The sequence below is a fragment of the Delphinus delphis genome, chromosome 12 (genome assembly GCF_949987515.2).
Source record: "Delphinus delphis chromosome 12, mDelDel1.2, whole genome shotgun sequence".
NCBI lineage: Eukaryota > Metazoa > Chordata > Mammalia > Artiodactyla > Delphinidae > Delphinus > Delphinus delphis.
This window is the reverse complement of record NC_082694.2, coordinates 59,433,059-59,454,648: the sequence shown is the minus strand read 5'-3', so window position 1 is coordinate 59,454,648 and position 21,590 is coordinate 59,433,059. Positions and strand designations below refer to the sequence as shown.

At 41.2% G+C, this 21,590-nt stretch overlaps 1 protein-coding gene across 5 annotated transcripts in view; it reads right to left on the bottom strand.

Moving 5' to 3' along the window:
- Nucleotides 1-4,621: 4,621 nt before the first annotated feature.
- The window catches only part of DHX57 (DExH-box helicase 57), a 57,195-nt gene continuing 40,226 nt past the window's right edge, over nt 4,622-21,590 (bottom strand). For all 5 annotated transcript variants that reach the window (XM_060026772.1, XM_060026771.1, XM_060026773.1 and 2 more), the window contains 8 exons: nt 20,820-21,096; nt 16,329-16,424; nt 16,162-16,245; nt 12,912-13,049; nt 12,176-12,250; nt 10,530-10,664; nt 7,087-7,287; nt 4,622-5,431 (listed from right to left, as the gene is read on the bottom strand). In XM_060026772.1, the coding sequence (XP_059882755.1) occupies nt 5,288-5,431; nt 7,087-7,287; nt 10,530-10,664; nt 12,176-12,250; nt 12,912-13,049; nt 16,162-16,245; nt 16,329-16,424; nt 20,820-21,096 (1,150 nt within the window). In that variant the 3' untranslated portion in view covers nt 4,622-5,287. The remainder of the gene's footprint in view (nt 5,432-7,086; nt 7,288-10,529; nt 10,665-12,175; nt 12,251-12,911; nt 13,050-16,161; nt 16,246-16,328; nt 16,425-20,819; nt 21,097-21,590) is intronic.

The window sequence follows — 21,590 nt, the reverse complement described above, 5'->3', positions numbered from 1 at the left end:
CACTGCCCTGTCAGGAGCAGGGTCTGCTCCCTAGTTGATGGAGTAGGAGCTGCCAGGTCTATTCTGAGCTGAGTTTCTAATCTGTGGTGCAAGGTAGGTGGGATTGGAGCACTCCCAGGAGCCACTGAGTATTCCTCTGCTGGAGCTGTTCACCTGTGGCTGTACTCTGTTGTGTCACCTTTCACAACCCGTTGTGTGGGCTCACAAAGTACACTGTTGTTGGCATTGCCCTTGGCCCCACGTCCACTGTATGCTGGCGGTTGGCCCTGGTGCCTCTCAGGCTTTGTTTTCACAAGGCTACCAGCACAAATCCACTGAAGCCGGTCCTAGGACTGCAGTAGTCACGCACCTGGGCCCGCTATGGGAGCTGTGGAGGCAGCTCAGACCCTGACCTAGCCCAGCCCCTGCATGTACATGCCCACAAAGCCCATAGCTGCTAAGGCCAGACCTGTCCCAGCTGCGAGAGCACCCGTTGTCCATGTGGATGTTCCGCAGGTGCTGAATTTACAAAGCTGCCTGAACCTCTTGCTTCAGCGTCACCACGTTTGGTAGGTCTGCCTTCCTGGCCCCTGAGGGCCTCAGTGCCCTCATTCAGGAAACGCTTTCCCCTCCCCTAGTCCTTTTTCCCTCACCACTTTCCCCTCCCCTTTGTCCCTTTCCCTCTCCTGAAATCTCTCTACTTCTCCTCTCTCTGTCCTCTCTTCTTTCCTATCCTGAGAGAGTGGACATCGGGCAGCTACAGCATCACTCCTCTCAGCTTGTGAGACCTGCTCCCTCTGGCAGGTAACAGCTCATGCTGGCAGGTGACAAGCAGAGCAGGGAGAGGCTCCTTTCACACTTTGCAGATCTCGGTCCAGCAGTCTCTCCCTGATGGGAGACTTCTGGGAGTAATAGATTTCAAACTTCATATCATGTAGGGTCTGGAAGTCCGATTGTCCCAATATTCTCTCCTTTATTTTCCTGCCACCAAGAGAAGTCCCATTGGGAACAGGCTGAAAAGGCAGATTTCTATATACTGGTGTATGCGTGGGTGAGTCCCACCTGTGGGTCAGAGTCCCACAGACAACATACAGCTGGCTGGTTTCCAGGCTTGATCACCCCGGTGGGCAGTGGACAGGGTGCTGCCACCTTCACTGGCCCTTTCTGGAAGTTTACAGGTTGGTGCCTGAATAGATACCCACAGGGAGTGGGTTGAAACAGCAATCTCTCTTTCTCTTTTCTCAGTCTTTTCTGTCCCTATGTTACCAACCAGGGTTCTTGGCCTCCTTAATCAGTAGAAATTGACAAGAGGCCAGACAAGAAATTCAAGCAAGGCTTTATTGGGGCTCCCCTTGCTCACTCCCTGAGGGGTGCAAGCTGGTCCCTTACGTGGGGCTGAGGGTAGGGGCGCGGGTCCAGGGGTCGGGTCAGGGGTGGCTTAGGTGGTCTGCTCACCCCCTTGGTGGTGCTGTGTGCAGGGGGCATGTGCACTACCCTGCTTTTGCTCCTGACACCCTGCTTTTGTTGGGATTTTTGTCTTCTTGTATCTTGTTGATCATAATTTGCCCCAACTGCTCATGCACACAGTTATTTTTAGTCCCTTATAGTTGTTTTTTATTTTGTTGCTTGAGGAGATGTTTGTCCAGGTGCAAGCACTGCAGCAAAGGGTCCCAGGCCCCAGCCTATCTCACTTTCACAAGATCTTATTTTATGATAACCTCTAAGGGACATATTCAGACCATTGCCTAGAAAGAAAAAACAATGATCACGCCTATAGATCCACAGGCTGCATGCTTTGATATACTTTTATCCTCCCCATTCTATTATCCGAGCAGTTTAAAGGCCAAAGTTCATTACTTGTCAGAGAGTTTGAATGGTAACATTCAGATATGGAACTTGAGGAAGAAGACAAAGCTATTGTTTTATCAATCTCACCCCCTCTGTAAGTGTTGAGATAGTCTCATTTCCTGAGAACTTCCCAATTACATGTACTGCAAAACGGCAGTGCAGACTAATTTTGTAGCGAGTATTTCATTAATATTGTTCCCTAACTAGATTCCAGTAAAACAGATATTTAAGAAAACAGTTACAGGGTTCTCCATAAAATTAACATTAAATTCTGACCATCTTGTTGGGGCTTAGAAATCCAGTTTCACCTTGAAATACTACTGTATTCTGACTTTAATCAAAAAGAGATAATCCTGTTTCATTTCTTATTTCATAATTTTAATGATGACTTAAAATTAGTTTGGGGGTGAGGATTTCCTTATGAATTCCTTCAGTCAAGGCTTTCCAACATTTTTCACATTCTGGCACATCTACAGAATGATAGGGTTTGTGCATTTTTTGTTTTTTTGGTTGAATTACAGTTAGTTTACAATGTTGTGTTAGTTTCAAGTGTACAGCAAAGTGATTCAGTTATACATATATATACTTTTTTAGATTCTTTTCCATTATAGGTTATTACAAGATATTGAATATAGTTCCCTGTGCTGTACAGTAGGTCGTTGTTAACCTATTTTATATATAGTAGTGTGTACATGTTAATCCCAAACTCCTAATTTATCCCTCCTCCCCACGCCCACCCCACCCGACCTGGCTATCCTCTTGATAACTATGTTTTCCATGTCTGTGAGTCTGTTTGTTTTGTAAATGAGTTCATTTGAATCACTCTTTTAGATTACACACATAAGTAATAGCCTATGATATTTGTCTTTCTGTCTGGCTTACTTCACTTGGTATGATAATGTCTAGGTCCATCCATGTTGTTGCTAATGGCATTATTTCATTCTTGTTTATGGCTGAGCAATGTTCCATTGTGTCTATATACATCACATCTCCTTTATCCATTCAGTCTGTGGATGGATATTTAGGTTGTTTCTGTGCCTTGGCTACTGTAAATAGTGCTGCTATGGATTTGTGCATTTGTGTGTGGCGGAAAGTAACCAGCCCAGCACGGCTTCCCTGAGAGAGCAGTTCCTCAGCACTCTGAATGGAAAGTTTTGTTATTAACTACCTTGCAGCTGCGTGCTCTGCTGCAAACTTGCATTCAAACCTGCAGGTCCACGTGGGCAGATGGCTCTAGTTAGGGCAGCATGAGCTCTGCTATAGCGCCAACAGTCAACACTGGTTTGAAAAAAACTTGTTTAGAGGGTTAGTGCAGTTTTCTCTTTCATTTCTCCTAAACGTCCCAAGCCTAATCGGTTTTGTAATGTGAGCCTGTTTCAATAGCAAGTCAGAACTTGTATACTGTGGGTGCTATGCATATGTATGTTATTTAAAGTGATTTTATGAATTAATGCCTTTTTTTTTCTTTTTTTTTTTTTTGTGGTACGCGGGCCTCTCACTGCCGTGGCCTCTCCCGTTGCAGAGCACAGGCCCCAGACGCGCAGTCCCAGCGGCCATGGCCCACGGGCCCAGCCGCCGCGTGGCATGTGGGATCTTCCCAGACCGGGGCACGAACCCGTGTCCCCTGCATCGGCAGGCGGACTCCCAACCACTGCGCCACCAGGGAAGCCCGAATTAATGCCTTTTAAAAACACTGCTTAGAGCCTAAGCTCTTTAAGTGCACCGAAGCTTAAACACACTTCAAAATGACTGTTTTGGACAGTTTCAGTGGTTTCCTGAGAACTTAAATACCTTGAAAAGTGAACATCCTTCACTGAGGTGGTTTTGTTGAGTTAGTGTGAATTCCATGTATAGTGGGAAACCTGTAGTAACTCTCTACCTGAGGACTACCGAAATATAGGAATACTTTTTCCACCCAGCTTTTTGGGATTCTTCTTGGTCACACTGAAAAATGTCCAGGGAAAGTATAAATATATATATACTTTTTTTTTCAGAATGCTAGTGCCCCATTACCCTAAATGGGGGTTGAAAATAACAGTCCCATGGAAGGTATTTTTATGGCTGTAAATCTGACACTAGTATGGCAACCTTTTCTACCTTAACCATGCCAACTCTGTTGTGAGAAAACCATTAAAATTTTCCTTCGGGTAATGTGAAATGTGGCCATTAGATCCAGGTGAGTTCATAAGATTCCTAAATAGAAAACCTACAAGAGAATGAAAACACCCAGACTGTTCTGCTTTTAAGAATAAGTGTGGGGGCTTCCCTGGTGGTGCAGTGGTTGAGAGTCTGCCTGCGGATGCAGGGGACGTGGGTTCGTGCCCCGGTCTGGGAGGATCCCACATGCCGTGGAGCGGCTGGGCCCGTGAGCCATGGCCACTGAGCCTGTGCGTCCGGAGCCCGTGCTCCGCAACGGGAGAGGCCACAACAGTGAAAGGCCTGTGTACCGCAAAAAAAAAAAAAAAAAAGAATAAGTATGGGGTTTCCCTGCTGGTGCAGTGGATGAGAATCCGCCTGCCAATGTAGGGGACACGGGTTCGAGCCCTGGTCCGGGAGCATCCCACATGCTGTGGAGCAACTAAGCCCGTGTGCCACAAAGACTGATCCTGCGCTCTAGAGCCCGCGAGCCACAACGACTGAGCCCACGTGCCACAACTACTGAAGCCCACGTGCCTAGAGCCCGTGCTCTGCAATAAGAGAAGTCACTGCAATGAGAAGCCCGCGAACCACAACGAAGAGTAGCCCCTGCTCGCCGCAACTAGAGAAAGCCTGTGCACAGCAACGAAGACCCAACTCAGCCAAAAATAAATAAATAAATTTATTTAAAAAAAGAAAAGAAGTGTGTTATGGATAAAACCAGCTCACATTCTGATAACAAATAAGTGCTCATTAAGTTTGGTTTTTTTAAGCTGAACTTTAATGAGTAAAAATCCCTCACGAATGAAGTTTATGTAATGGCCTATAGCCGAAATGAAATTTTAATTTTTCTTGCTCACATGATTTTTTTTCCTTCTCTGTTCTGACTTCTTTCAGTTGAGCCTTTATGACAGAAAAAAAACAATTGATATTTCTCCTCATGCCCTTATCTCACCCCAGTAAAAAGCAGGAGAAAAATAATACATAGATTAAAACAGAATTGTATTAAATATTCACTTTCCTGTTAATCAGATGAATTTCATTCATTCCAGGGCAGTCAGAGAGAAAAATACAGGCAAGTTGGTTTTCGAACTCACACCGACACTCCAAATTGTGCTGGGAATGCCCACTGCTTGGTTAGAAATACTTAGTGTGGAAAATTTCCCTAAAGGTGTGCGTCGCCTCAGCTGACTTGGCAGTGCCTGCCCTGGGCTCCTTCACCAGGGCAGCCCCATCGCGGAGCTGCAGCTCGAGGTAGAGGTGCTGCCGTCATTTCCCAGCTGAGCAAGCAGGTGAGTAGCAAGCACTCTCCCGAGCCTGGTCTTTATTGTGTGGTGACAAGTTTCACAATCATGCTGATGATCCGTGACCCTCGAGGACAGGTACACAGATCTATGCTTGGGTTTTTTATCTTATCCTGGAGAAGCTGGTCAAGTTCGCAGCGAAGTTCCTTTACTAATTCAGCCACCTAAAATGAAAGTTGCAATGTAAGCAGTGCTTTGACCAACAGGGGAGGAAAGGTTATTAAAGGAAATTCTCCAGTTATGATTATCATTATTCTAGATTTCTGCTATTTTAATTCCATGGTGGGGGAACTAAACATTTTTTTCTAAAACTGCTTCTAAAATTTCTTGATGCAATTATAGGAACATACACTCAATGTCAGCTCTGTAATATACTAAGTGGGGTCCATTTTAAAAAGCCTCCTCTCTCACATCTCATTTGAAGAAAAGATTAAATCGGGAAATATGGCTTTTATATAGTGTTCTCCATATTAAAGCTTGGTCGACTTTTACAATTTGCTCCGAGAGGAGGAGGAGGAAAATGGAGAATTAAAAATGGCAGATGTTAAACCAAAAAAATCTCTTTAACTTTGGAATTTGTCTGCTTTTGTTGGTGGGGACAGAGTTGGGAGACAGCCTCCATGTTTTACGGCGGTTTGCCTGTGCTGACGCAGTGCCACTGTGCGTGTCTTGCCAGCATCTGTTCGGCTGCTGCTCCGCTGTCTGGCAATCCTGCAGGGTGGACTCTGTCTGCATCACGCAGGCTCACGCCATGTGCCCTGCCAGAGTGAATGGTTCAGGTGGTCCAGGCCTTAGAGTCCATGACATTCTTCAGCCACAGGAGTTGGTTTAGGAGAGGAGGTTTGCTGGAACTTTTAGGAAAGAAGCGTTCTGTCTTCCCTTTTGGACAGTATATGCTGCACGGACGTGACCCAGGAGCCACTACAGCCGTCCTGCTACCACAGGGCCAGACAGGCTTTTGTTGTTAAGCAGCTGAATCAAACCAACACTGCCTGGCCCTCTTGACCTGTACTGTCCCATGTGGCTAATCTCCTGACCACATGAAACGTGCCTGATCCGAATCGAGATGCGCTGTGAGTATAAACTACACACCAGGTTCTGAAGACTTAGTATGAAAAAAGAGTATAAAAAGCTCAATTGTTTATATTGATTACATGTTGAAATTAAAACTTTTTAGATGTTTTCTGCTATATAAAATATTAAAACTAATTTCACCTATTTACTTTTTTTTAATGTGGCTACTAGAAAAATTATTAGGTATGTGGCACATATATTTCTCCTGGACTGTGCCGCTTCAGACTTTAAAGGGAATTAACTGTAATGTTTGAGTTGGTGTTTCTGCCTCCTGCAACAGAAGATTTCTAAGAGATGCAAATATTAAAAATTTTTTTATCTTAAATATACTCCCCCTTAAACGTTTTCTAGAGACTCCATATAGTGAATAATTGAGACATTTTTTAATGGTGGTTGTGGAATCAGGGTGATTTTTACTTAGTTCTGCTCATCTATATTTTGATTTTCTTTGAACTTGTATTTGTATAACAATCAGGAAGTGCCAACACCTCCCTCACAGCTTCTGTCCGAAGCCTTTCACACCAGCTGTCCTGGGCTTCCCCTCCTAGTGTGCTTCCTGAACTCTTACTAAGGCTCCCCCCCCCGGCCTCACTTCAGCCTCAGTCTTGCTTAGTGTCCCCTGCAGACCCATCATTCACTCTTACTCAGCTCTGTGGTCCTTGTTCCCTGAAGAAATGCTCTATACTTCCTATTATCAGAGCCCCTCATGGCCTGAGTCTCATGCGACAGACTCGTTATCCCTTACCTGATGTGAAGCTGCTGCAAAACGGATCCAGCCATCATCCAAGGAGACAATGAACTCTCCCCTGTGGAGCTGCACATTCACTTGTCCTCCTCCGAACAAGACCAGCGGGTACACAGACACCATGCTGCAGTCTCGGATGAACACCCGACTAGTTTTGATCTTCTCATGGTACAGCAGGTAGGGGCTGTCAAAGTGTCTGACCTGAAACATATGACAGTTACGTCATTGGCAACATAAGGGGAACTCCACCAGTCCCAGGGATTTAATCATCACCTGTCCAATGACTCCCAAAATTACCTTCAGCCTGTAGGTTCCCCTGAGCTCCAGCCTTGTATGTGCAACTGCCTACTTGATGTCTGTACTCGGACATCTAACAGGCATCTCAGATTTGTTGTGTTCAAAAGGAATTCTCAATTTTCCCCTCCTTGTGGTGTTCACTATCTCGTTAAATGATACTCCCATTCACCCAGTTTGCACCCAGTTGCTCAAGCTCCCAATTTAGGAGCCATCCTTGATTGCTCTCTCTCCCTCACTCCATCTATATCATCACTAAGTCCTGTCAGCTCTGTTTTCAAAATACATGATGAACTGACATATTCTCACCACTTCTACAGCTACCACCTCATGCAAACTGTCATCTCATACAGACCACTGCAGTGGCTTCCTATGTACCTGCCCTTTTGCACCTTCACAGTTTCTTTTCCATACAGAGGCCACAGTGATCTTTCAGAAACCAGTTAGGGCTCAGAACCCTCCAGAGATTTCCCAAGGATAAAATCTCAGATCCTTCTGTGGATCCTACACGACCTGATCCCTGCCCACTTGTCCCAACTCATCTACCACTTCCACCCCTAACCATCCCCTCCATTTGCACTGGCTGCCTTCTTGCATTTCCTGGAACACACCAAATATGCTCCCATCTCATGGTCTTTGCACTTATTTCCTCAGCTTGGAATGTCCTCTCTTTAGATACCTGCATGACTTGCCCTTTACTTCATTTAGGATCTGCTCAATTGTTTTCTCCTGAGAGTTCTTCCCTGGTCACTCTACGTAAAGTAGCCCCTCTTGGGAGGTGGAGGGATAAATTAGGAGTAGGGGATTAATATTGATAGATATCCACCACGGTATATAAAAGATAAATAACAAGGATTACTGTATAGCACAGGGAACTATATGCAATATCTCGTAATAACCTATAGTGGAAACGAATCTGATGCTATATACCTGAAACTAACACAATATTGTAAATCAACTATAGTTTAAAAAAAAAAAAGCCCCTCTCTGTCACTCTCGATCTCTTACGGTTTTATTTTCCTTCATAACATTTGTCATTAACCTGAGATTATTTGTTTACTTATTTCTTGCCTGTCTTCCCCATTAGAATGTAAGTTCCCTGAGGGCAGAGACCTTGTCTCCCTAGCTCATCCGCTGTCCTCCATGGCCTGCAACAATGCCTGGCACAGAGGAGGTGCTAGCAGATACTGAGTGGATGCATGAATGACTTGGATTCACTGAAGAAATGTCATGGTAAAGGCAGGAGAGGACGAGTGGAGGTAACTTGGGCCCCCAGTTCCCAAGTACACATGCAGCCAAGAGGGCAGATGACTTCCTGGTCCTCAGACTCTGCTGAGCTTAACACTTCTTTTCATGCTTTGCTGACAGACACTTTACTCAGTAGTTTCACAGGTTGACCAGCCCTAACACTTCAAACTCTCTTCCTGCATTCTCCTTTTCTCTTTTCCTCCTTCATCTCTTTATCGAGATGAAGCTTTATTGAACATCTGCTTTCAGCTATGCTGGCTAGGCACCAAGAAGGCAGAGATAAATAAAATTCAATTCCTGTCTTCAGGAATTTTACATGTCCATGAATGAGACATACCATAAGCTATAAAATAATGTGATAAGCACAACAGTGGAAAAATGCACACTATACAGTGACGGAACAGAAATAAGGAGCAACTAGGAGACGGACACTGGGAAAGGGATATATGATGGGAGCCTAGAGGATAAGTAGGAGCCTGCTGGGGAATTAGAACGCCACTCCAGGCATAGAGGACAGTGTGTCCTGTGTCATGACACCGGGGGACACTGTTGGTAGTCTGGTATCACTGGAGCATAAAGAATGACAGGAGTGGGTTGGGGCAGGGGACATGGGCTAAGAAGGGGCTAGATGTGAAGGGTCGTAGGAGAGTTTACAGTAGACTCCATCTATGAAGAGTTAAGCAAGGGTATGACATAATCAAATGTGTGTTTTGTAAAGATGATTCTGGCAGCAGTAGTATGAAAGGTTGGAGAGAGAAAGCACCAGAAGTAAGATTAGTACTTCAGGCAAGAGACAGATATTTGGAGTTTGAACTGAGGAAATGGCAGCAGGGACAAGAGAAGGAAAATCTGAGACATGTCAAAAGGAAGTGTTGAGACCTGGTGACCAATTAGACTGGCATCAGGAGAAAAGCAGGGTCCATGACTCCAGGGTTCTGATTTGGATGGTCCCATTTCACCAAGACAGGGAACACAGAGGAGTGAATTCAGAGATAATGAGTTTGATTTTTTAGCTTTTGAGTTTGAGGTGACTAGAAGGCATCCAGGTGGTGATTTCTAGCAAGACAGCTCAGAAAAAAAAAGCCCAGGACGAGAGAGAGAGATTTGGGGTCTGTGTCAGCATGTAGGTGGCAGTTAGAACCACGATGTTGTGCCCTGGTGGTTCAGGAAGATTATGTGCACTGTAATAAGAGAACAAGGACAGAACCACGATTTCAGAGTAAGGGAAGAGAATCTGGTAAAGGGGCTAGAGGGGGATGATCAGCGAGAGAGAAGAAAGTGATATTTCAGAAGCAAAAAGCATCAAAGATTGTCAAGAGGTAGGGAAGTCAGCAATATCAAATACTTCATGAGTCAAGTATGATGAGAGCCAGGGAATTTGTTCCCTATATTTGACAACTAGGAGGTTATTCATGACTTCGGATGAATTTAGTGGAGTGGTGGGAGCAGAAGCCTCCCAGCAATTGGCTGAAGGAAGAAGGAGAGCTGAGGATGTTGGATCGACAAGCACAGGTCATGGCCTCTTAAGGCACAGATGGAGTGAGAGAATTACATCATGACCTCTTAAATCACCACCGCAAAGAAACAATTTTATATCTGAAAGCAGGCTTAATAGTTCAATTTCCAGTACATTTGTGCTTATTCAACTTTCCCCAAGTCAGTGATGCTGCTAAAGACAGTGAGTGATGGAACAAGGTTTGGCTGAAGTGAAGGGACTGTTTCTCACCCCAGGACCTGCCATGTGTAAATGCATTTGACCCTTGAACAACAAGGCTTTGAACTGCATGGGTCCACTTACACTCAGATTTTTTCAATACTAAATACTACAGTACTACACAATTCACATTGGTTGAATCTGTGGATGTGGAACCTGACTGTTAAGTATACCCAGCCATCCTGACCTGGTAGTTCACTGATGAAGGGTGAATGTGTACATATCCATCGTTCTTGGTGACAAACTTCAATTCCTCTGATTTCGGTTGCATTCTGACAGCTCCGGTACTGGTCTTCTGAAATTTCCCTTCTGGGCTTTTCACCTAAACAACAGGTATTTAAAAAAAAATATATATATATATATATAAAATACATATTTCCATTGTAGGATGTATCCCTTGACAAAAAAAGTCTTGTTTGAATGCCCTTGTTGCTGCTTCCCTCTCTGTTTCCTTTTGGAAGCAGTACAAGCATGCTTTCTTTTTCTTTTTTTGAACCATGAGGAGGTGTGGATGTAAATGTAGTTCTGGGTGACTATACCACACACCAGCCACGTGGGGGAGAAACCACGTTGATGTTTCAGGTCTGCCCTGATTATCAGGGAAAGAGATTCAGCTGGCAACACTGGACCAGGAATCTGCTGACAATTCCAATACCAATCCAACATTTCCAAATGAATTTTTCAAAATAGTGAAAAACAGATTGTTTCACCAAAAAAAATGAAAAGCTTATGTGCACACACACACCTCCATATTTACTGTAGAAAATAACATTACTACTATATAACACAGGGAACAATATTCAATATCTTGTAATAACCTATAATAACTCCTGTAATCCCATGATTAAGAAATAACATTAATGTTTGACATATATCATTTTAGTTTTCTGTTATATTTATATTTATATATAGAAATAAATATATATGTATTAAAACTAATATAGGATCATTTTCTATAAATATTTTCCTAAAACATACTTCTCAGTGGCTATACAGCACCTCACTGTCACATCCTCACCCAAAGTCCATAGTTTACATTAGGGTTTACTTTTGTTGTTGTACATTCCGTGGGTTTGGGCAAGTATGACATGTTATCTATCATTATGGTACCATGCAGAGTATTTTTACTGCCCTAAACATCTTCTGTGCTCTGCTTATTCATCCCCCTCACCCCTGATTTTTTAAGTGTCTCCACAGCTTTTCTCCACATGATTTTTTTTTAAGTAAATTTCAAATGATTTGAAAAGCATGCAAGCACTAAGCAAAAATAAGCCATAAATGAATCAGCAGACATCAACTGAACATTTATCAAAAAGTTAAGTGAGAAATGCTTCAGTACTCTGACAACTTCACATTCTAAGTTTGACAAGGACTGGATAACCAAATCTCAGGTAAAAGTCTGACAGTACATTCAGGTAGGGTTTCCAGAAGAGGGGGATCATAGGCGGTCCCGTGACAAGGTACTGACTTGTTCTTATCTAATTTTAGTCCAGAGTAGAGGGCATAAGGGAAATTGTAGTAGAATCAAATTTCTACCTAACATAGGTTAGTTATGCACAGACTGGCTCACAGTGACATTTATGTCCATTTTAATTTCTGGAATGTCATAATGTCAGAAGGATTAAAAAGGCACCTTATTTTATACAATAAATGTGTTCTTGAATGATGTATCAACACATTTGGGGAACTGAAGAACTGGAAATATATACTACGTTTAAAAGGCTGTGTGTGTGTGTGTGTGTCTTTAAGATGATTAATGTGCATGTCTTAACGTACAACCCTTGGCTAAAATCAAACAGGAAGTGGGAGGACCCAGGAAAAATGTTTCCTTACCTGCACTACATTTGGATATAGAGCAGCACACAGCATTGCTGATATCAGCTTGGGGTTCTCAGCATTTGAGTTAGCCTATGAGAAATACAGCATTAATCTTTTAAGTAATGTGTCTATTTCTGTCTATCCCTGGAAATTATTATATTTCTCTTGATTTCTAAAAAGCATCTCATTTCTATCACTTTGCTGGAAAAATTATTTCTAAGTAAAAAAAAAAAGTCTACTGGACCACATTCACACAGTACCCTTCCAAGAAGTCCACAATTACTTTCTAGATCTCTGCAGAGCAGTTACAAAGCCAGTGTTCCTAAGGATCGGTCGAGAGAAAGATTCTGGTTCATGAGATGTTCACAATTTCCAGAAAGTACTAACTGTACTTAGAACAGAGTGGCATCAGGTTTCATCTTGAATTGTTCTTCTGATACTTATTACATACAAAACTATCCTGGGTTTGAAAAAGGCTGGTCTGATTAAGAAGACATTATTGGAAAGTCCGTTCTACCTCCGATGGACCCACCAAGAACCAATGTGAAATTAAAAAAAAACAGAAGCAACAATCAACAAAAAAAATCTCATTTTTCTGAGCGTTAGCTGACATTTGTGGAAAGAAAATCAAGAATGCCACTAACCCACTGCTCATAGGGCTTAAGTGAACAAGGCCTACAAGTGTTCCTGAGGTAACAGACTATGAGTGTGATCATCAAAGAGAAGTAAGAACTAACTACACATTCTTTACCTCTTCTCCTGTGGCATCCAAGATACCATCTCCTCCTCCTTGGGCCCTTTTCTCAATTTCCCTTGCTCTGAGTCCCTCTTTCACAAAGCCTATATCCGATAACAGTTCCGTGAACTGTCGTTTGAGGCTGGCCATTTCCTGAAAGAAATGGAAAAAATCTTTAAGCAGGGGCATCAACATATCAAAGGTAAGAATGACTACAAAAACGATTAGTTCAGCGTATAGTAATGAGACTCATGTGGGTTTACCAAACAGGTGTGAAGATTATCTTGTCTGTTCATTCACAAAAGGGCAGTTTTCACTCATACAAACCAGCAGTGTAAAACCATTACACAGAAATTCACAAATTTCAGAAAACGCAAAGATCATTTAATTCTAGATTACGTTAAAAAAAAAACCAAACCATTAATTGGATTTTGGGTAGGTCTGATTTTCCTCGCAATTCTTAGGACAGCCAAAAACGTAGTTTACTTTGTGGAACTCTAGCTCAAGGTGCTGTGACACTGTCTGGTTTTTCCTACTTCCTTTCTGCTCAGGTCCTCTTAGTGCCTTACCCGAGCCTAGAGTGGTTAGTGTTCTCTCTTAAAAGATGCAGAACACCCACCTCAGAACCTTCCCTCTTTCTCTTACTTTGTGAACTTGGCTGGCTCATGTTTTCCCTACGAATAGGAATACTATTAAGCGGTTTAGATTTAGAAACCCCTTTCTGCATCTGAGCACAAGTGTGAGAATGAAAAGCACAAACCTCTGGCATCTGTTCAAATATGAGCTGTGTATCAGACAATAGAGAAGCAGATAATGACAATCAAAGGAATGGAAAGCTAAGCAATGCTACCCTGTATCTGATGACAATTTAAGTATTTTCTTGGACTGTCAATCACAGATGTATAACATGGCAAAATATAACTAGGAGTTAAATATACCAGAGTTCTATTTCATGACAAGGTTTTAATATCTTAATAAAACTAATTCTAGGACTTCCCTGGTGGCGCAGTGGTTAAGAATACGCCTGCCAATGCAGGGGACACAGGTTCGAGCCCTGGTCTGGGAAGATACACATGCTGTGGAGCCATTAAGCCCATGCGCCACAACTACTGAGCCTGCGCTCTAGAGCCCACGGGCCACGACTATTGAGCCCGGGCACCTAGAGCCCATGCTCCGCAACAGGAGAAGCCACCGCAATGAGAAGCCTGTGCACTGCAATGAAGAGTAGCCCCCGCTCACCGCAACTAGAGAAAAGCCTGCATGCAGCAATGAAGACCCAATGCAGCCAAAAATAAATAAATTATAAAAAAAAAAGTCGATTAAAAAAAGAAACACAAAACATTCTACAATACAATCTAAGCTGGACTTTAGTGAAGTCCAGAGGTAGCTGTTTGATGGCCCTCATAGATAACAGCAAAATCTACACACATCCTAAAGAAAAAGAATAAATTTAGTAAAAAATGTAATTTAAAAGAAATATTATTTTATACTTAAAACTCTTAATGACTCAAGAAAATATTACTGCACCTTACATATAAAATACTCTTTAGACCAGTGCTTCTCAACCCTGGCAGCATATTAGAATCCCTTGGTGAACTCAACAACAAGGAAAATAAACATGCTCAGGCTCCACCCCTGGAGATCCAGATGTAATTGGCCTGGAGTGGAATTTGGGTATTTTTACTTTTTTTTTTTTAAGCTCCCTCGGGTGAATCTAATCTGTAGCCAGGATTGAAAATCATTGCTTTTGTTGTACTTAGAATAAAGCTACAGCCTTTGTCTTCTCAAAACGCCTCACTGCAGTACACCTAAAGGCAGAGAAGAATAAAGGCAAATACTGGGATGGTTTTGAGGTCTCTTACTTCATTTTAAATAACCATTCATCCATGCATTCAATGAATTTTACTGAGCATCAACTATGTGCTAAGTACTGTTCTAGGCACTAGGGATACAGTATTGAACAAAACATAAAATCTCGGCTCTGGGGCTTCCCTGGTGGTGCAGTGGTTGAGAGTCCACCTGCCGATGCAGGGGACACGGGTTCGTGCCCCGGTCCAGGAAGATCCCGCATGCCGCGGAGCGGCTGGGCCCGTGAGCCATGGCCGCTGAGCCTGCGCGTCCGGAGCCTGTGCTCCGCAACGGGAGAGGCCACAACAGTGAGAGGCCCGTGTACCGCAAAAAAAAAAAGAAAAAAAAAGAAAAAAAATCTCGTCTCTGATGGAGCTTATGGGGTAGAGAGATAACTAGCTGTCAGGTAGTGGTAAGTACTACGAACATTAATTTTGTGTTCTATTCCAAGACATCTTCTAATATAGAAATTAATTCCTTCCCCCTCCCGAGCCTCAAAATCTTTGAGTGAAATAGATGCTTTGTAAAGATAATGCACCGTTATTATTCTGGCTTTTTTTTTTTTTGCGGTATGGGGGCCTCTCACTGTTGTGGCCTCTACTGCTGCGGAGCACAGGCTCCGGACGCGCAGGCTCAGCAGCCATGGCTCACGGTCCTAGCCGCTCTGTGGCACGTGGGATCTTCCCGGACCGGGGCACGAACCCGTGGTCCCCTGCATCGGCAGGCGGACTCTCAACCACTGCGCCACCAGGGAAGCCCTATTCTGGCTTTTCATGCCACTTTGGAAGGCGGCCTAAAATACTATTACAACAGAAGACAGAGCCCTGCCTGTTATTACACAGAAGATAATAAACCTTTCTTTCTCTTTCTTGTGTACTTGTTATTGACATAGTAGCCTCTGATGGACAGAAGAATTAACAAAGAAAATCTGGTTCAGTATTCAGTCTTTGGTTTTAGGGAGAGGGTAAGGGGTTTGGCGATGGTCATAGACCACTTTGAGGATCTGATGAAGCTATGATCCCTTTCTCCAGAATAATGCACGTTATGTATAAGGGCATGACTTTGCATACGATTTCAGGGGCTTATGGATCTGGGTTAAGAATGTTTGGTATAACTATGGAAAAAACTGACTTCCAGTAAGCAGAAATCTTCAGAGTGCCTATATTCCCCTAGCCTCCACAGAAGTTAAACACAGATTCACTGAAAAGAGGAAGAACAGATCAGTTGAAAGGTTCAGCACAAAAGGCCAGATGTCATAGTTCAGGAGTCTGTTTTACCCAGGTGGTAAAGCCAAGCATATTCCAAAAATAACATTTTCAATGTCAAGGCAGGACAAGCAAGATAAAGTTGCAACACCCTCTGGTGCGCTACTACAATAGAAAATGAATGAAAACAAATTTGCACAGAAGCAACTTACCTGAAGAACTCTTCCTGACAAGAAGTTTTGTCTGCAGTAATTATAACTTGCACGCATACCTTCTTTCGTACTTAGCTGCCATCCCTAAATTTTGGAGAAAATCAAAATGTTACTGTCTTTAGTGCCAACTCTGGTAATAAATCTCAGCTATTAGGTTGTATGCTTACCTTATATGCTCGTAGAAGGGCCAGATAATCACTGTTTGCAAATGCAAATTCTAGCTTTTTCTGGTTAGCTTCCTCTTTTTTATCCCAGGGAGATACCTAAATGAGGAAAACCAGGTTTGAAGGACACATTTTACCCAGGGTTCCAAATGGCACTTTCCTACTGCTGAAGCCAGGTGCCTCGGGAAGTATTATGTGTGGAACAGGGTACACAGTGGGTGGCTGGTTAAAAGTAATTATGGTGGTTAAGTGCCAAGCTAACAGTCCTACTTGTCCTTGTGAGTCCATCTGCCCACCCAAAATAACCTCTACTGGGTCTTTTACTTCCTAGTGGCAAGATGTCATCAAAGAGCCACTCATTCTAAAAGCTACATCTAAAATCTAAGATTCTGTTAACTCTGTGGTATCTTTATTTTACAGATTCTTATTCATCTTCTATACTTAAGTCTCCCCTATTTCTATACCCATAATTCATGTTTTTTTCCTTTTAAAAATAATGTTTACAGGTCCTCCTTTTCCCTACAAATTAGTAAAATCAGCTGAGAACTTAATTTTCACTGCCTTCTCTTGCTGCAACATACACATGTACTAAAGACACCAGCAAGAGCAAGTTACACTGAGGCCCAAGCTGTATCACACTGAAAGTCATTCTAAACCAACTACGGTGCTTATCTCTAATTTTCATATATTTGGACACCTTTATAGCTAACACAACAATAATAAAATTTTATTTTCTATTTGAAAATAAATTTTCTTCCTTTTTAGGAAGACTAGTGGGAAAAGGATTACATTTGGGAATTAACTATGTTTATAGATCCCAGCAAAGGACAGGTGTTCAGTTTTGGCTAAGGATGACATCAATATTTCTAATGAACAATTTCTGCATTCCAATAAAAGAAAACAGACAGTGAGAGGTTATTTAGATGAGTTGAGAAATAGGCAATGGAGGTCTTGTTCACAATAATACTGACTGTATGTCTCTGAGCAAGCTACATCTGTAGCTTGGTTTTGTCATCTGTTGTTAAATGAGGGGGCTGAAACTAAGATCTTTTTGCAGATCTGTGAGTTTATAATTCCATGAAGTATAACATTAAAACTGAAGAAAATTATTACATCTATTCCCCTATCTATCTGAGATAAGCCATGGTGAAAATAAAGGAAGAGTGACACTCTACCCAATGACAGCTGAATATTCATTTTCAAGTCTACATGGAATACTTTCCAGGACTGAGCATATACTTAGCCATAAAACAAGGCTTAGTAAGTTTTAAAGGACTAAAATAATACAAAGTATGTTCTTTGACCACAACAGAATGAAATTAGAAGTCAGTAAAAGGGAAAAACTGGGAAACTCATAGATATGTGGACATTAAACAACACATGCCTAAATAACCAATAAGTCATAGAAAAACTAGAGAGGGAAATCAGAAAATACTTGAAATGCGCCACAACTACTGAAGCCTGCATGCCTAGAGCCCGTGCTCCACAGCAAGAGAGGCCACTGCAGTGAGAAGCCCACGCACCGCAGTGAAGAGTAGCCCCTGCTCGCCGCCGCTAGAAAAAGCCCGCACGTAGCAACGAAAACCCAATGCACCAAAAAAAAAAAAAAAAAAAAAAAAAAGGAAAATACTTGAAATGAATGAAAATGAAGACAAAACATACCAAAACTTACAGGATGCAGCTAAAGCAGTCCATAGAAGAAAATTTATAGCTGTATATGTCTATACTAAAAAAGAAGAAAGATCTCAAATCAATAAACTTCCACCTTAAGACACTGGAAAATGAAGAACAAACTAAAACTGAAACAAACAGAAGGAAAGAAACAAAGAGCAGAAATTAATAAAATAGAGAACAGAAAAACAGTAGGGAAAACCAACGAAAAGCTGGTTCTCTGAAAAGATCAACAAAACTGACAAACCTTTAGCTAAATTGATCAAGAAAAAGAGAGAGAGGGTTCAAATTATTAGAATCAGAAATGAAAGGGGATGTTATTAACAGGCTCTCAGAAATAAAAAGGACTATAAAATACTATGTTTATATATTAATAAATTAGGTAATTTAGATGAAATGGACAAATTCCTAGAAAAAGCAAATGATCAAAACTGACTCAAAAAGAAACAGATAATCCGAATAGACCTATAAGAAGTGGAGAGGTTGAATTAATTATAAAAAAAAAACTACCCACAAAGAAAAGACCAAGTGGCTTCACTGCTGATTTCTACCAAGCATTTAAAGAAGACTTAACATTAATTCTCACAAAATCTTCAGAAAAATAAAGGAGGAGGGAACACTTCCCAAATCATTATGTGGCCAGTATTACTCTGATACCAAAGCCAGATAAAGACATCACAAGAAAAGAATACTACAGACCAATAACTCTTATGAATGTAAAAATCCTCAAGACACTAATAAAAAGAACAAAGTTGGAGGACTCACACTTCCCGATTTCAAAACTTACTACAAAACTAGAGTTTTGTATTTTGAATCAAGACAGCATGGAACTGGCCTAAGGACAGACATATAACTCAATGGAACAGAACTGAGAATCCAGGAATAAACCCATGTGTTTATGGTCAGTTGATTACTGACAAGAATGCTAACACCATTCAGTGGGGAAAGAATAGTCTTTTCAACAAATGGTGATGGGACAACAGTACAGTCACACGCAAAAGAATGAAGCTGGATTCTCACTTCACATTATATTCAAAAACTAACTCAAAATGGACCAAAGACCATAATGTAAGAGCTAAAACTATAAAACTTATAGGAAAAAACATAAGGATAAATTTTCAAGACTTTGGATTTGGCAATGGATTCTTAACCATGACAACAACAAAAGCTCGAGCAACAAAAAAACTAGATAAATTGGAATTCATAAAAATAAAAACTTTTGTATTTCAAAGAACAGATCAAGAAAGTGAAAAAGGCAACCCATAGTATAGGAGAAAATATTTGCAAATCATGTATCTGTTAAGGAACTTATATCCAGAATATATAAAGAACTCTTATAACTCAATAATAAAAGGACAAATAATAAAAAGACATTTCTTGACAGATATACAAATGGACAATAAGAAACTGAAAAGATGTTTAATATCATTAGCCATTAGAGAAATACAGATCAAAAACCACAAAGTCACACCACCTAGAACAGCTATAATAAAGTCAGATAATAACAAGTGTTAGTAAGGATGTGGAAAAATTATAATCCTGATAAAATGCTGGTAGAATGTAAAATGCCACTACTCTGGAAGAGTCTGGAAGTTCCTCAAAAAGTTAAATAGTATTTGACCCAATAATTTCACTCCTAGGTATACACCCAAGACAAATGAAAAGATATGTTCACATAAAAACTTGTACATGAATGTTTATAGCCAAAGGTGGAAACAATCCCAAATGTCCTTCAAGTGCTGAATGGATAAACGAAATGTGGTATACCCATACAAAGGAATATTATTTGGTCATAAAAGGAATGAAGCACTGATACATGCTATAACATAGATGACTCTTAAAAGCATTATGCTAAGTGAAGAAGCCGATCACAAAACACTATATATTACATTGTTTCATTAATATGAAATGTCCAGAAGAGGCAAATCTATGAACACAGCAAGGAGATTGGTGGTTATCTATGAATGGAGTGGATGGGGGGTTGGAGGGAAACAGGAGAGTGAAAGCTAAGAGGTGGGTTTTTTTTGTTGTTTTTTTCACATCTTTACTGGAGTATAATTGCTTTACAATGGTGTGTTAGTTTCGGCTGTATAACCAAGTGAATCAGCTATACATATACATATATTCCCATATCTCCTCCCTCTTGCGTCTCCCTCCCACCCTCCCTATCCCATCCCTCTAGGTGGACACAAAGCACCGAGCTGATCTCCCTGTGCTATGTGGCTGCTTCCCACTAGCTATCTATTTTACATTTGGTAGTGTGTATATGTCCATGCCACTCTCTCACTTCGTCCCAGTTTACCCCTCCCCCTCCCCGTGTCCTCAAGTCCATTCTCTACGTCTGCATCTTTATTCCTGTCCTGCCCCTAAGAGGTTTTTTTTTTATGAAGTGATTAAAAACGTTCTAAAACTGACTAGGGTGATGACTGCACAATACTAAAAACTACTGTACACTTCACATGGGTGAATTATATTTCAACAAAGCTGCTGAAAAAAGTACTCCAATATATTTATTGTTTTTTAAAATCAGGCAGGGGCACTTTTTGCTTGCTTGCTTTTCTGGTTTTCCTATAATGAGCAAGTAAAGCAGATCCATAAAAAGCACATTTAGATGACTTAAATAAGCTGGCTCTCTAGTTCTTAATCTTCATTTGGGGCATGGATTTCTTTGAGGATCCAATAAAAGTTAAGAGACATTGTGCCTGAAAGATTCACATATAATATACTCACAGGAAAAGTATTAGGGGCTCACATAACCCTGAAGCCCCCATGGTCCCCTGAGAGACTTACAGACTCCAGTTCAGATGGATGCTGTTTACTTACAAAAGGAGACTTAAAAGCTAGACTCGCAGCAATGGTGAGAGCAGGATCCAAACAGCGGAAGATAGACCCAAACAGCATTAGTTTTCCGATTCTCACATCTACGGGCAGAGAAGCCAAGTGATACCCTAGAGGGGTCAGTTTTTCATCTGGAGTTAATGCTCCCAAGTCTCGTAATCGTATTTTTGAGGCACGGAGAGAATCAGTGTGCGGGGGTTCAATAAGCCGAGAGAACACAGATTGGAGATTATGAGTGCTAAACATCTCTAAAATTTTAATTCTGAAAAAACAAAACAAAACAATTTGTCATTTTTATTTCTGGTGGGATGACACAAAGAGGTAAGCTTCTTCTGTGAATGAAAATAATTTATAATTTCCCAAATATATGCTTTCATAAACCAAACCATGCCAGTTTAAATAAGTTAAAAAAAAATCTCTTATGTCTTTTACTTCTCCTAGCAATAAGTTACAGAAACACTTTCAGATTCTGAAATTTACTGAGATTCAAAATATATTTCTCTCTATAAACTTCCAAAATGCTTTTTTCTATAACAGTGGGTTCAAATCATGAAATAAAATTCAAATGATCCACCTACTCTCTTTCCCACATCTGAAATTGCATAATAATTGTTTATAAAATTAACCTGCATTGTGTCCTGCCTTGTGACAGCTCTTGAGAAGCTGTTTTAAATTATGAATTTAGGCAATTTTCGAAAGAGAAAAATCTAACATATATAAAGTTTATTTATTTCACTTATAATTCCTTTACATTTT